Source organism: Ambystoma mexicanum, chromosome 7q (genome assembly GCF_040938575.1).
Source record: "Ambystoma mexicanum isolate Mex_15411 chromosome 7q, UKY_AmexF1_1, whole genome shotgun sequence".
Classification (NCBI taxonomy): Eukaryota; Metazoa; Chordata; class Amphibia; order Caudata; family Ambystomatidae; genus Ambystoma; species Ambystoma mexicanum.
The window spans coordinates 993,101,292-993,115,069 of NC_090941.1; the positions used below are offsets into that span (position 1 = coordinate 993,101,292).

Here is a 13,778-nt window from a genome sequence, read left to right on the forward strand (position 1 = left end):
GTGGCTTCTTCCCCTAAAACAGTCAAGGCACACCAAGTCGCCAACATTCAATCCATAATCAGTCCTGCCGACTACTCTTCGGTGTGCATACAGAGCGCAACCCTCTTTAGGGCAGCTGCTTTCCTCCTCTCAGCCCTTCTGCTCTCTGACCACGACCTGGGGGCCCGACCCCAAAAGGCTTCCTGGGCCAGGGGGAGAAGCATGCCATCATAAAGGCTGCGACCCCCTAGACGCTTGATGGGCACACTACTATGCCCCGGCCTCCTTGTGCAACCCAAAGATTCCTGCTCACTCACAATGCACCCCACAGTTAGTCAAGGAGGGGTACCTAATAAATAACCCCCAGCCAGGCCTCTGCACAGATCATACCACTCGACAGACCATAGAATCTTTACAAAGGACCACCATGCCCGTGGGCGACATAAGGGTGCCCAGAGTATGCACCAAAACACATGCACTGCAGCCAATTGCTTCCACCACCAGGATCACGCTAAAGCCATCCAAGTCAAAATGAAAGGCACTTCTTAAATATTGACAAAGCAAGCAAACTGCTCAAAAATGCCTTAGCTAAGAACTTACTAACTCCTTCCGAAGCATGCAAATGGCACAACAAATGTAAATTAGTTTTTAAAAAAAATAGTCCTTGAACATTTTCTAAGCAGTGTACTCAATCTTTTGAGACTAAATCAACTGCTTATTGAAAATAAATGCTCATCCCTGCTTAGGACCTGTTGTTCAAACATTCCAATTGCTTGAAAAGTGCCTGGCCAATGTTAAGCAAGCATTCATCTTTGTCTTGGGCTTGCAGCAACTTATTAGCAACTTTTAATTTCCGAAAGTACATGGTAAATCCGGGAAACCTAACACATGTATACTGCATGAGGAAGCACCACTGTAATGCGAAGCATAGGATACATTTCATAATTTTTTTTAATTGAGGTTTGAATGTGCACACCATCACAAATTTAATTGGTTGATATGACGTCATACCACCCCCCACGTATAAAAATAAACTTAATTTGCTTTCAGCACCTTTGATGGCCTCATCACGAGTTGGGCGGTAACGCCGGCACTAGTAGCGCCGGCGCTAATAGCCCTACCAACAAAACCCCCCGGCGCTATTATTGCCGGATCACGGGTTTGGCGGAAGGGTTATTGCCTATTCTCCATTGGGCCCATTTGGGAATTCCTCATTCCCCATTGGGCCCAATGGGGAAAATTTGCGCTATTACCGCCGGCGGATTTCCCCCTAGCTCAGAGCTGTTGGGAAATCCGCCAAAGCCATGATCTGGCAGACCCTTAAATGCGGCGGTAATAGTGCTACCGACGCATTTAAGGGTTACCGCCAGACTCGTGATGTGTTGGTGTTTTCCTGTTCAGCTGCAGTTGCTTCAGCCTTCTGTAGACTGTTTTCGACATTGTTCCTACCCTAAAACGTGTGTTCCTCCTTTTAGTCCGTTCTCCTTATATTTATTAATGGAGAGGTCGGCAGCCCCTTTCCCACACTCCTGCCTTGGTAGCCCAGCAGACCTCGTGAGCCGCCTTAGAGTCTCTGCTGCATCCTTACAGGTGCCCCCCTCCTTGTCTTCCGGCTGCTCCCCAGGCCCCGCGCCGCTCCACTGACAGTTCCGCTTCTGGGAGGCCAACTGCTCCCGCCTTCAGTCTTTGGGGCTGGTGCTGCACTGCCTGCGGAACTCCTGCCCGTGCTCGTGAATCCATTTGTTGGCCACTGCAAAGGCATAAAGTTGTGAACAAGGTTTTATTGTGTTTTATATACTCTGAGGCAACGGGTTTTGGCTTAGCAATCGACTGTAAAAACTGCGCAAGCTCAAAGGGTGACAGTTCAAATACCAGCTGGGCGCACACATCTCAATGGAACAGACGAAAGAGGGGCCTTTTACCTAGTTTCAACGGCTGCAAATTAAGCAAATTCACTTTGCTGCCTGAATATTAGTGAACGAAGTAAACTAAACAGGTTTTGCTCCAAATCCATTTTACGAAATATTTCTGCACAGGGGCAAAAAAGCAGCACACTCAATTTTTTAGACGGGGTTTTCTGCAAAAACAAACTGCCTTTTGCTCATACAACATCACATACTAAATCATTTTGCTACATTTTTCTTGCACTGGTTCAAACCTCGAGGTCATATGGATCGGGGGAAATTGTGAAAACATCCTTTTTACATCAATGTTTAGAACACAAGCATTAGGGCGACGTTTGAATGGCTAAATATAAGCACTGGCAAAGCCAATAGTTTTGTTTTGATTGTAGTTATGGCATTGGTATTTGCTGTGCACTGCCATAATGGTACTAACAACTTGAAATTGACTACCTGGGCATGGGATGACAGCACTTGGCAAATGTCTATCAAACACCTATGAACAAGTCAAAACTTCTGGCCTTGCCAATGCTTTTTAACAAGACTTTAATGAAATGTAGCGTTGGTTAAGACATTTTTTTTATCACACCAGTCCATTAACACATTCATAGCTAGAAACACTTGTGTAAAGGCGCGTTATAAATGCCATGTCTCGGGAGGATAGCTCAGGGGCAACGTGCTCCCCTTGGAAGCGAGACGAGACAGAGCAACACAGGTTCGATCCCCGGGTCTGTGCTTAGAAACCTCTGGGTATTAAGCACGTTAAAAATAATCTATCATCGTAGCTGAAAGTAAGCTATTAACTGTGCAAAAACGGTTCAGAAATAAAGTGACAGACCCTATGAAGCAGACGTTTATAGTGCAAGCTGAAAGAGATCCAGGAGGATGTTTTTTTGGCCGAGGAGGGGCAAGTAGTGGGCAAGAATGGCCACTGGGATTTCCATGGCCATGGGCAGTCAATGGGTGGATAAACAAACTACTCGAACAAGCTGTGTGTCCATCCTCAAATGAGATATTTCTCGCCTGCCTGTTTTGGTTTGTAGGTAGTGCTTTGTTTTTGTACAAGCGCTGAATGCAAATATACAATCACTTCAAAGCGCAGAAGGTCAGTAGAGTAAGTAAAGCGGGATAAATCTCTAACCAAACACAACCACACCTCTAAACCACAGCAAACCGCACAAACTTCACTACACAGCAACAACAAAACAAATCACACAGCCTTGCACAACAACAGAACATGGCGGCTACCAAACGAAAAGCACACCCAAGCTCAGCGAACGGTGCCAACCGAACTGGAGCTGCCAACGGCACATGACTGCTCTCCTGCAATTTTTCCCACTCAGTACAACTAAATCACGCCCACCCCATCCCCTTTCCTTTTCAGATCCGCCAGAGCGCCAGCGGACCACTACGGTGGTGATAGTGCGCGGTACAAATATGGTTTAACATAAACATAACACCTAGTGGCTGGCTTCCAGGGAGAATGTCTCCTGGCCCCAGAGGGGGCAGTAGTTGAGAAAGTGGGTGGAGGGGAATAATGAGGATATTTGGCAGCTGGTTGCTGAGGATAGATTTCTCCACTAGTTGCTGTAATGTCTTTGAATTTGGTTCCTTCTTGATGACTATTGGGTGGTCATTCAAGATACGTCATTCAAGATACGCAGCTTCGGGTAGAGAACAAATACGATATGTGACCTGTTTGATGCTTTCTGCTTGAGGTCAGCGATCGTCTGCGAGAAATAGTTGGGATGTCGAGGTTCTTTTATGTAAGTATTGCATATTTGAAACGTTCCAACCATGTTCTGAGGGTTCCTAGTTATTCCATCGTCATCCATAGCATCGACAGATCAATCCATCTACAAAAATGCATCGAAAAAAAGTGAATCAAATGTATTTTTTTAATGTACTTTTTTAATGAGGAGTCTACCCAACACCCGTTTTTGTACCCTTTAAAACCCATTAAAATAAAAAGAAACCCTTTACCTTCCAAAAACATGCATTCGATGCATTTCTTTCGATGCTATTTTTTTAGATGCATTGGTCTGTCAATACTAAGAATTCGATGCAATGACCAGATACCTTTTCTGAGGTATCCAGAATGGGAGGTTTCGACTTGCATAGGTTGGAAGGGCAAATCATTTTCTTTAGTCTTGTTTGTCTTCTCTACTGGCAATAATAGGTCTGTTTCCCTCAATCTATGGGGCATTTGTAGCCTCTTCTGTAGATGGTGGCAGGCAAGACAGTATTGGTGTGTTTTAGATAGGTGCCATTTCCTTTCCAGTTGTGTTGCTGAGGGCGAGAACATGTCTGTGGTTTGATGCAACCTCTTGTGAAGGGCTTTCATGATTGTAGTCTGATGAGAGAGATGTAATGGTTGAAAGATGGCAAGCTAGGTCATCCCTGCTACAGGATTTTAAGTTGTGACCTGCTGGCTTCCCTTACCTGAAGTGTGCCAGTCTGGATCTCAAGCAGGGATGGGCTGGCCTAATTGAAACTCTGGAGATGTCACGGTAGGCCTCTTCACCTGTCTCCCATGCACACTGCACTCTTAAGTCCTAGCCTGAGGGCTTGGGCTTGCGCACACAGTATGGGCCACTTTGGAAATCATTTCCATGGCTACTTTTGTTTCCGAGTCAACCCCTGATCTCAATCCGTGTTCATCTGTCCTAAGTAAATGGTTCTCCTGAAAGAGAACAATATTGGTCTCTGGCTCAGACAGTTAAGTAAATAATTTCTATGAGGAGTTGAGCCTCTGTACATGAAAGGAAACTGCGTTAAGGGAGGCCATGAGCCAAATCCAGTATTATGGTTTGCTTTCCTCCCTCCAGAAGACTACCAATACCACTCCCTTCTGCCCTCACTTCAATGTCATCGGTGCTCTCTAACTGGATGCCCATGAGTGATGCCATTGAAATAACATGCATTCAAATGTTGCTGATCTCCCATAAATATAAAAATTAGTATGAAGGTGGTACCCTTGCACCGTTTGGTTTTTGCCAAGATGATATGGATTTGGGATAGGTCCCATCTTCATATTTTCTTTTACAATTATTTTACTTTTTTGGGGGTGAAAGGATAGCTCAGAGGCAACGCATTTGTCTTGGAAGCAAGATAACGCAGAGCAACACAGGTTTGAATCCCAATCCTGGACTTAGAAACCACTCGCTGGTATAACACATGTTATAAAAGAACAATTATAATATAATAATATTCCCTTAGCTCAGGGCACAACATTTGTACTCACGACTAGCCATTACCTAGTGATAATTGAATAGCTCTCAACTCACACGCTTTTGGCGGGTGTCACCCGCCTTGTAAATGGCTGAATCACCCGCCAAGCCTCCTGCACGCCCATTCATTCCAATGGGCGTCTCACCCGCCAAAAACAGAAACGGGCGATTTCACCCGCCTTTGCAGCACAAATGGTTGAGAGCTATGTAATTGACTGTTGGCGAGTAAGCAATGGTGTGCTGTCTGCATGTTTAGAATTGAGGTGACAAGTGACTTTGTATGGGTGGCTAGTAGCTTGCAACTTGACATTTCTAACCCTGCCTTAGCTCACGGCTGGTGATAATTGCGATTATCCATTCCTCAGTGGGCCTTCCCAGCGGGTAATGTTGCCACTCAGCACCTGTTCAAGGCCCCTGCTGTGCTTGGGCCTCTTAATCGGGGCTGGAGGGCTGCTACTGGCCAAGGTGACCCATCAATGTCTATATTATTGTCTCATTGTTGGTTGTAGGCATTATGGTGCTACGGGAATAGCGGTTCTGGCCACTGCCATTACTCCTGCCATGCCAACGTTTGGATCAGAGTGGGCGGACTGAATATTAAACTGCTAAGTGTCATAGGAATGGAATCCCCAAACACCTGCAAACTATTCTGTGGTTATGCTGTTTCCAGAAGGGGTGATGTGTAACAAGAAATCTCAGCCTACATTTCTGGCTTAAAGCCCTGAGTAGTTTTGATTTTCCCTGACATGGTTGACCTGTCTTTTACCCTGATGAAACCTCACACAACGTCTCATCAAGTACGCGCTAGAGCCGCACACACCTGTCCGAACATCTCACACTTACAAGGCCAATTGCATACCACGCTAGAGTACATAAAAAAGAGAGCCTGCCAGACGGTAAGGGGGGTATAGAGAAAGTGTTAGGAGCCAGTTGGAAAGCGGGCATTGTGAGTGGCAGCGATAAAAGGACTCAGAGGTCAGAGCCAAGGAAGCATTGCCAAGCAGAGCATATTAGGTAGAGTGAGGCAGGATAAAAGGAGGAGGGGAACTAGACAGAGCAATAACACAGAGAAGGTGGACCAGGATTATCAGCGAACAGAGGGAGGAGAACATGTGGCTAGAAGGAGAGGCAGAGCGATGGAGGAAACAGACAAACAACAGGAGTGGGGGTGGAAAAGACTTTAAGTAGAAAGCAGGGCAGTATGTTTTGAAAGAAAAGGAAAAGAAAAACAAAAACAAAGGGAGTCCGAGACCTTTAAGACCTGTGACAGGAGGATGCCCCTACCCTGGTTGAATGGGGGCGGGTCAAGTGCCACAGCTAAGCTTGTGTTAATAATCTAGGGGAGGGGACCTCTAGTACAGCCCTATATTGAGAGGGTGCCTTTGAGAACAAACAAAGAGAGGAAAGACTGAAGTGCTCTGGAGTCCAACTGTATATTCTGTGTCGGACGTCTGAGCTCTTCCATCCATTGGATTATCCGGTGGTGAAACCCAGTAGAGGAGTCGAGGAGGACCAATGCGAGAACCTGTACACCCATGCAGCGGTCAAGAAGGCCACAGAGTCAAGAAAGAAAGGTTAGGGACACTATAAAATCCCAGAGACTGCAAGTGACGCTTTAATCTGCATGGGAAATGGCAGGGGATTCAGAGAGGAAATGACTGAGGCATTAAATGCATGAGGACCTGGTTGGGTGCCTGATAGATTATTATACCTTTTCTAACCCCATAACTGCTGGTTAAGCCAACCCCCAACCCCTGTCGTCACAATTATAAATCAATTAGAGAACGTCAGGTAGGTTTTGTGGTCATCTGTTGATCACTCCATTGATACAGTGGACATCCCTAGACTCAAAGTAAATATTGTGTGCACTTGTATTTTCCTCCACCTCACTGCCCTTTCTTACGAGTTGGCCTTGATTTCTTGCCCACTGCCACCTCTAGACGACTCGGTTAAGGAAGACTGAACACAAGGTTAGGAGATTCCCACTAACATCTGGTGGCAGAGGTGGGATCCATTGACCGATTTGCAGCAGGATTTATTTCCATGAATAAACCCTTCAGAGTCTCAGTGCAGAACTTCAAGAGACTGGAAAGATGAAGCAGATTGAGGCCATTACAGAAAGTGCCTTAGTCACCATGAAGGCAGATGTGCTAAACTGGGAAAACGACTGCCCAGTATCTGGGAGGCTTTCAGAATTCTGGAAAGAATGAGAGTATACGTTGGAGAACACAAGGTTACTGAACGAGGAGTTTGAATGGGAGGATTTGTGGGAACAAAGTCTATACATCTCATTCTCCATATTACGCCATCATTCTTGAGCGCATTTCACACTCTTAGTTTATGGATATGTTTCAGCATCTTGCTGGCAAGGAGGCCAACCCCAAGCTGCTAGTAGTAATTGTAGCCCAGAGTGTTGCCAATTGGATGAGTCAGAGAGGACAGCAGCCCTCTCAGAAACAGGACAGATGTATAGAAGTAACATTCCAAACTGTCCTTCAGCTAGGCAGCCAAAGCCGATAGTGGCAATGATTGTGTGGATAGTGGATGTTTCACAGAAGGATCACAAACCCATGCTAGGTGGTGGTCAACACAACAGCAACCACGGTGCATACGGGAGGCTGTGACTGGGCATCTTGCACACTGAAGGGACCCCATTGCAAAGGGGTTACAGATCGCAGGCCTATCCTTTCAACTCAATGTGCTTGTAGACGGCTGGAGAGAGCTGAATTTGGAATAGCAAAGACTCGGGGTGAAGTGGACGATGGTGATAGGAGACGTATAAGAGATGGAGGAGAGAGTAAGATCAGGGGAGGAAGTGTTGAATGGAGGAGCTGAGAAGTGGAAGGAAGAAAGCAAACCTGAGGTGTTGTAGAACAGAGGAACAGGTTTGGAGAAAGGGAGACAGACACTCAGTGCAAAAGGAATGTGTCTGATTGGTAAGAGGAGATATGAGCATGTGGCAAAGAATTAAGGAACTTCTTGAGGAGACAGAAAATAAACAGGACGTCAATTGAGGAGTGAAAAGTCCCTGTAGGTGTGAGGTCACATCGGGGCAGCCAGGAAGAAGGACAGGAAAGGTGGACGGGTTGTTAGTCTAGGACCATGAGGGAGCCTAGTTTTCAAGACACAGGGAAAGAACCCTTGATACCTCCAGTCCACCCACTCTCTCAGCAGTCGACAAACCAGGGCCGGTCCACCTTTGGTGATCCAAGGACTGGACTTGCTTCTGGGATTCTGCCTTACATTGGTATCAGATCCCAGGGACGGGTGGCAAGAAGAACACCCAGAGGCTTCCCAGAGAGATTGCCAGACCCAGTGGCTACTGAAGCACCTGAGCTCTCTTTCCACCAAAGCTATCGCGGACTTAGAGAATGTGATTGAAAACAGGAGTAGGCGCAGGAAATGTTAAGAGACTTTTCTGTTGAAAGTATGAAAACTTGTATCATTGGTACCCCAAAGACTTTTGTTTCCTAATACCATACTCCCGGCTGAAAGACTGTCGGTTTTTCTTTGTATCTATAGAAATACCCTCTTGGCAACTCAGAGTCATACCCAGGCCATTCCATTAGAGAAGAGGGGAGGAACCGAAGTCTGGGATAGGTTTCCAGATAGAGGCACGCCCACTGACTTGAAAGAAAACATTGCTACAATATCAAAGTACTGCTATATTAAATCGCTTTCTCCTTCATCCTGCCAAAACTCCACCATTGTTGAAACCATATCTGCAAACCCGCCTCACGACTCGTGTTTCGTCACAACGCCCACATAACAATGTCCAGGAGCCTCACCCCATTTGTCTCCAATAAGCACGGGGCAGCCGGCATGAAGCGTGTCTCCATCGCCCTCTCCATTCCTGCGAAGGTTCCACCAGAACAGGGCCGCATTCTGCAAGCAGGGGAGAGTAGAGCAATGGTCAAAGTTACTACAGCACTAGTGCAAAGTCAAGGAACAGTAGAGCTCTGAAGGGGGCTCTCCTGCAGCAAAGGACTATGGGTAATCAAAAAGCAACAGAGGATTACGGGAAATGGGCCTTCAAACAACCCTCCTCTCCACCCCCACCCCCAAAGTAGGGCTAGGGTAAGTAAGGGCTCCAGCCCACCAAGAGGATGCTTCATCTGCTGAAGCATTCAAGCACAATCTTTGTGGAACTGGCTCTTTGTATGAATAATCAGATGCCACAGGATGGCATCACACACCCGAGCATGTTTTTTAGATGAGTGAAAGAAGCAAGTTGGCCTGTATTACAAAAAGGGCAGTCATGAAAATCTTGTCTGAATGCATTTTTGCACTGGCACAAAGGTTCTGTAATACAGTCCAATGCGAACCCTCCCTTACTGACCAGAAGCGAACTGGTTATTCGACCATTTGCTATGGACCTGAACCCGCTTATGAAGTGCACAAAGTGCAAATAAAGTGGCTTCAGAGACACCTGCATGCATTATTTTAACATTTGTAGGCGTTTTTAAATATATACATCAAATAATTGCAGCATCTACCTTCTGACAGATATAAGGTAGAAAACCAAAATAAATGCAACATGTAGAGTACACATTAATACGAACGGGTTTAAACATGCAAGACATGTAGCATTTGTAGCAATCATAAAGTAGGTAATTCCATACCCTCCTCTTAACTAGGCGATCCATGAAAGGCTCAGTGTGCAGGCACTGAACTCTAGGCATTGCAGAGGGGGCACTCGAGCCAACGCTGTTATCGAAACCAGTCTTCCGTACAGCAGACCTTAACGTTTTGGATAGTTTGTTTCTCCCTTAAGCAGTGATCGAAGTGAGTGGGAACGGTCGAGCATGGTGTTCCACTACTTATATTTATTTCTGTTTTCTTTACAAGGGATTTGCCCGTTCATGCCCTTTTGCAAGTGTAAAGTTGTAAGAGGAGCCTTAGTTACTAGTCACTTAGTCTATGGAAATGCCCCAGAAATGAACAAAGCGATCAACATTTCCTTTCAAACAGGATCTGCCCTCGGGAGTTCAAGTCTGCCAGGGTGATCCCCCTTCTGAAAAAGCCTACTTTGGACCCTACTATTCTATCCAACATCCGGCCTATCTCGCTCCTCCCTTCTTTGGCTAAACTTTTAGAATCACTGGTGACTCCCCTTCTATCTACCTTTCTAGAATCTTCTAATTTCCTGGACCCCGTTCAGTCTGGGTTCTGTCCTGGTCATGGCACGGAGAGTGTCTTGGTCGCCATCTTGGATGATATGACCAGACTGGTGGATGCAGGTGGAGTAGGTGCCCTGATTTTGTTAGATCAGCGGCATTTGACACTGTCGACCACTCCATCCTGCTATCTTGTCTCTCCCAGTTTGGCATATCTGGGCAAGTACTCGCCTGGTTCAGTTTGTTCCTTGCATATCATACTCAGACCCTCTCGATGCCTCCTTTTCTTTCTGTTCCTTGTCACCTCAGCTGTGGAGTGCCAAAAGGCTCCTCCGTGTCGCCTATTCTGTTTAATATCTATATATGGGCCCTTGTGTGTCTCATCCGCTCCTTTGGCGTCAGGTGCTACTCCTATGCCGACGACACCCAGATACTGATCAGATTAGACCTGGATCAGGCTGAGTAGTGGTTGCGCCTGCGGGGGTGCCTGACTGTGGTTGGAGATTGGATGAACCACAATGGGCTCAAACTGAATGGGGACAAGACTGAGGTGATGCTGGTGGGCTATCCCACCGATAATACACTCTGGGTGTCCTCTTTCTGGCCTTCCTTCCTGGGGCCTTTACCGATTCCAGTTAAGAAAGTGAAAAACGTTGGTGTGGTTTTATCCACATCCTTGTCTATGGACCAACAAGTCTCTGCGGTCTGTCGGCTAGTCATTTTCAGTAGAAAACTTTGAGAAGAGTATTACCTCTGATTCTGGCCTCGCTACACCCTTCCGTGGTTGCCGCTATGGTTTTATCACGTATAGATTATTGCAACTCTCTGTATCTGGCCCAACCCAAGGGCCTGATTAAACGGCTGTAGCGGTTGCAATATTTGGTTGCAAAGGTAGCCACAGGCTCCCCTTTTGGAGCACACATCTCCCCCGTATTACGGAACCTGCATTGGCTCCCTGTGGCTCAAAGGATTGAATTTAAGACCTTGTGCATTGTACACCGGGCCATTCATGGTCAGGGTGAAGAATATCTTCAAGCTAAGTTCAAGCGTTACTGTTCCACTCATCATCTGCGCTCAGCCACCTCCGAACAACTGGTTGTTCAAAAGTACAACAGAGACCGGGTTGGCGGCCGGGCCTTCTCTATTGCTGCAGCAGTTCTGTGGAATAATCTCCCACTTATCATAAAGAAAACTCCTAATTATCTGGAGTTTAGAAGACGGGTCAAAACGTTCCTATTCTAATTATCATGCGGCTGTCTCCCTCTCTCCCAGCGCCATGATGCCTTTCAGCGACCGTGCGCTTTACAAGAACCAATAACATAACATAACAATGCTTCCGCCTACCCCCCCTACCAAGACCACAGTTTCACTACTTTTTTCGGTACACTTCTACCACTGCCCTTAAGGTACACAAAGCAAACTCTAGCCTTTTATTTTCTACATTATTTAATATTTAATAAATCATATCACATTTCTTTTATAAGTGGTTCATGCCATACTCATTCTGCTTCCAAGCTCTATAATATTCGATCTCCTTATTATTCAAAGTAATAGTACTAAAATCTATTGACTTCAAAGGGATGAAGGGATTCGAACTTGTGACTGCAGGTTGCACCTAGATCCCTTTGGATATGCAGGATTCCAAGAGGTACCACAAAACAAGTAATGTTTCTCCTCTATTTTGGCTCTTCTGAAATTTAGGAACCTTCAATCCGTGTGCTCAGATTTATCTAGGCATGGGAGGGTAGGCGGACTCCATCTATCTATCTATTATGTTCTTATATAGCGCCGTACACCCGTGGGCCTCAATGTGCTCACAAAACAGATACAACAAAAAAACAAAAAGCCAGTATCAGAAGGGAGAGTCTATACCAGGAGGTGAAGAGGGGCGTAGCCCAAGTCAAACAGGTGTGTTTTTAGTTGTTTCTTAAACTGGATGGTAGGCTTGCAGCCCTTAAGAACAGACGGAAGCTGATTCCAGAGTTCTGGGGCCCAGGCATGAAAGCCTGAGCCACCAATCCTTGGAGTGGAGAGTTTGCCGAAAGGGGACTCTAGAAAATCTAGCTGACAAATAGTTCGGGGCTTTGCCTGCTCAGCAGTTATGAACCAGCATGGTGCCTTTAAATCTGATTCTTTGATTAACAGGCAGCCAGTGTAGTCTTTTGCGGGCCTCAGTGACATGAGTACATCGACCGAGGCTGCAGAGGACTCAAACTGCTCCATTTTGGATCACTTGTAGGCTTTTTACATTGGCCTGGGGGAGCCAATTAGCAGGCTATTGCAGTAGTCTAATTTAGTTTTAATAATAGTCACTGCAATCATAGCCAGGTTTGTCTCAGAAAGAGAGATAGGGGCAAATGTGCCATAGTAGATGAACATAGAAAGAACAGGAAGATTTAAGATGGAGAACGGGCTACTTAAATGTGAGGTGGAAGTCAAAGTAAACCCCTAATATCTTCATAGAGTCCGAGACCTTGATGGTGTTACCTGCAGTGCAGACACTAGCATAGGAGGGATCCCGATTTTTGAGTTTGGCCGGTGTAGCCCAAAATAAGGAGCTCAGTTTTCTTATTATTGAGGGCCAGATAATTCTTAGCCATTCAAAGTTATATGGCATGGAAGATGGTGTTAACTTTCTCAAGGTCGTTACTGTAGAGGCCTGACAACTCTATCACAACCTAGGTGTTGTCAGCATAATTTGCGAAACGGACATGCAGTGAGGATAGAACATCACATAATGGTTTTATGTAAATATTGAATAGAAGTGGAGACAAGCAGGAGTCCTGCGGGACCCCACAGATCAGTATCGCCTTAAGAGACAGCGCATTATCCTTGGCTACAAAAGCAGTTCGCGGGCCAAGAAAAGAACTGAGCCAGTTAGCTGCAGGCTCAGAAGATCGGCCAATCTTGATCAGCCTATTAGCCAAAATTTCATGATCGACCAGGTCAAAGGTGGCCAAAAGGTCCAAAAGAAGCAGCAATGCCTGACCGCCCTTGTCAATTATCTCCACTGTGTTGGATTTAAGCTCAAGCAGGGCAGTCTCGGTTCCATTTTTCGCACAGAACCTAGACTGCCCAGTAGCAAGGATGTCATTCTGGGTGACTAAGCTTTGGTATTGGTCAAGTGCAATCTTGTCCAAGATCTTGAACAATAAGGGAACATTAGTGATTGGCTGGAAATTCCCAGGATCCCGGTATCAAGATTCTTCTTTTTCAAAAAAGGGGGTAATCCACGCGTCCTTGATGTTATCTCGGACAACAGCTTTGGCGAATGACCGGTTAACCAGAGTAGTGACCCATGGTGTCAGAGTGTCTCGAAACTCTTGGAAAAAAGAGGCAGGGAAGCTGTCCTCTTTCATGATGCACAAGGGGCACAGAATCATGTGTCATGTTGAGCTCGGGTGTAGCTCGTCGGGCTGCAGGTTACGGCCTTCCATCTGCAGGACATGTTCTTTGGACCATCTACTCATCTGTTGGCCCTCACCACTTTCTTCTTAAGTTCTGCCTGCTCCTCAAGGCTCCACTTAAGAATTGGTGGTGAGAGTATTTTA

The 13,778-nt window shown here is 46.0% G+C and overlaps 1 protein-coding gene across 2 annotated transcripts in view; it reads right to left on the minus strand.

The window, feature by feature from the left end:
- Positions 1 to 912: 912 nt before the first annotated feature.
- Positions 913 to 13,778, minus strand: part of P4HA3 (prolyl 4-hydroxylase subunit alpha 3) — a 356,959-nt gene continuing 344,093 nt past the window's right edge. For both annotated transcript variants that reach the window (XM_069640141.1, XM_069640140.1), the window contains exons 12-13: positions 8,899 to 8,995; positions 913 to 1,729 (exon numbers count right to left, since the gene is read on the minus strand). In XM_069640141.1, the coding sequence (XP_069496242.1) occupies positions 1,659 to 1,729; positions 8,899 to 8,995 (168 nt within the window). In that variant the 3' untranslated portion in view covers positions 913 to 1,658. The remainder of the gene's footprint in view (positions 1,730 to 8,898; positions 8,996 to 13,778) is intronic.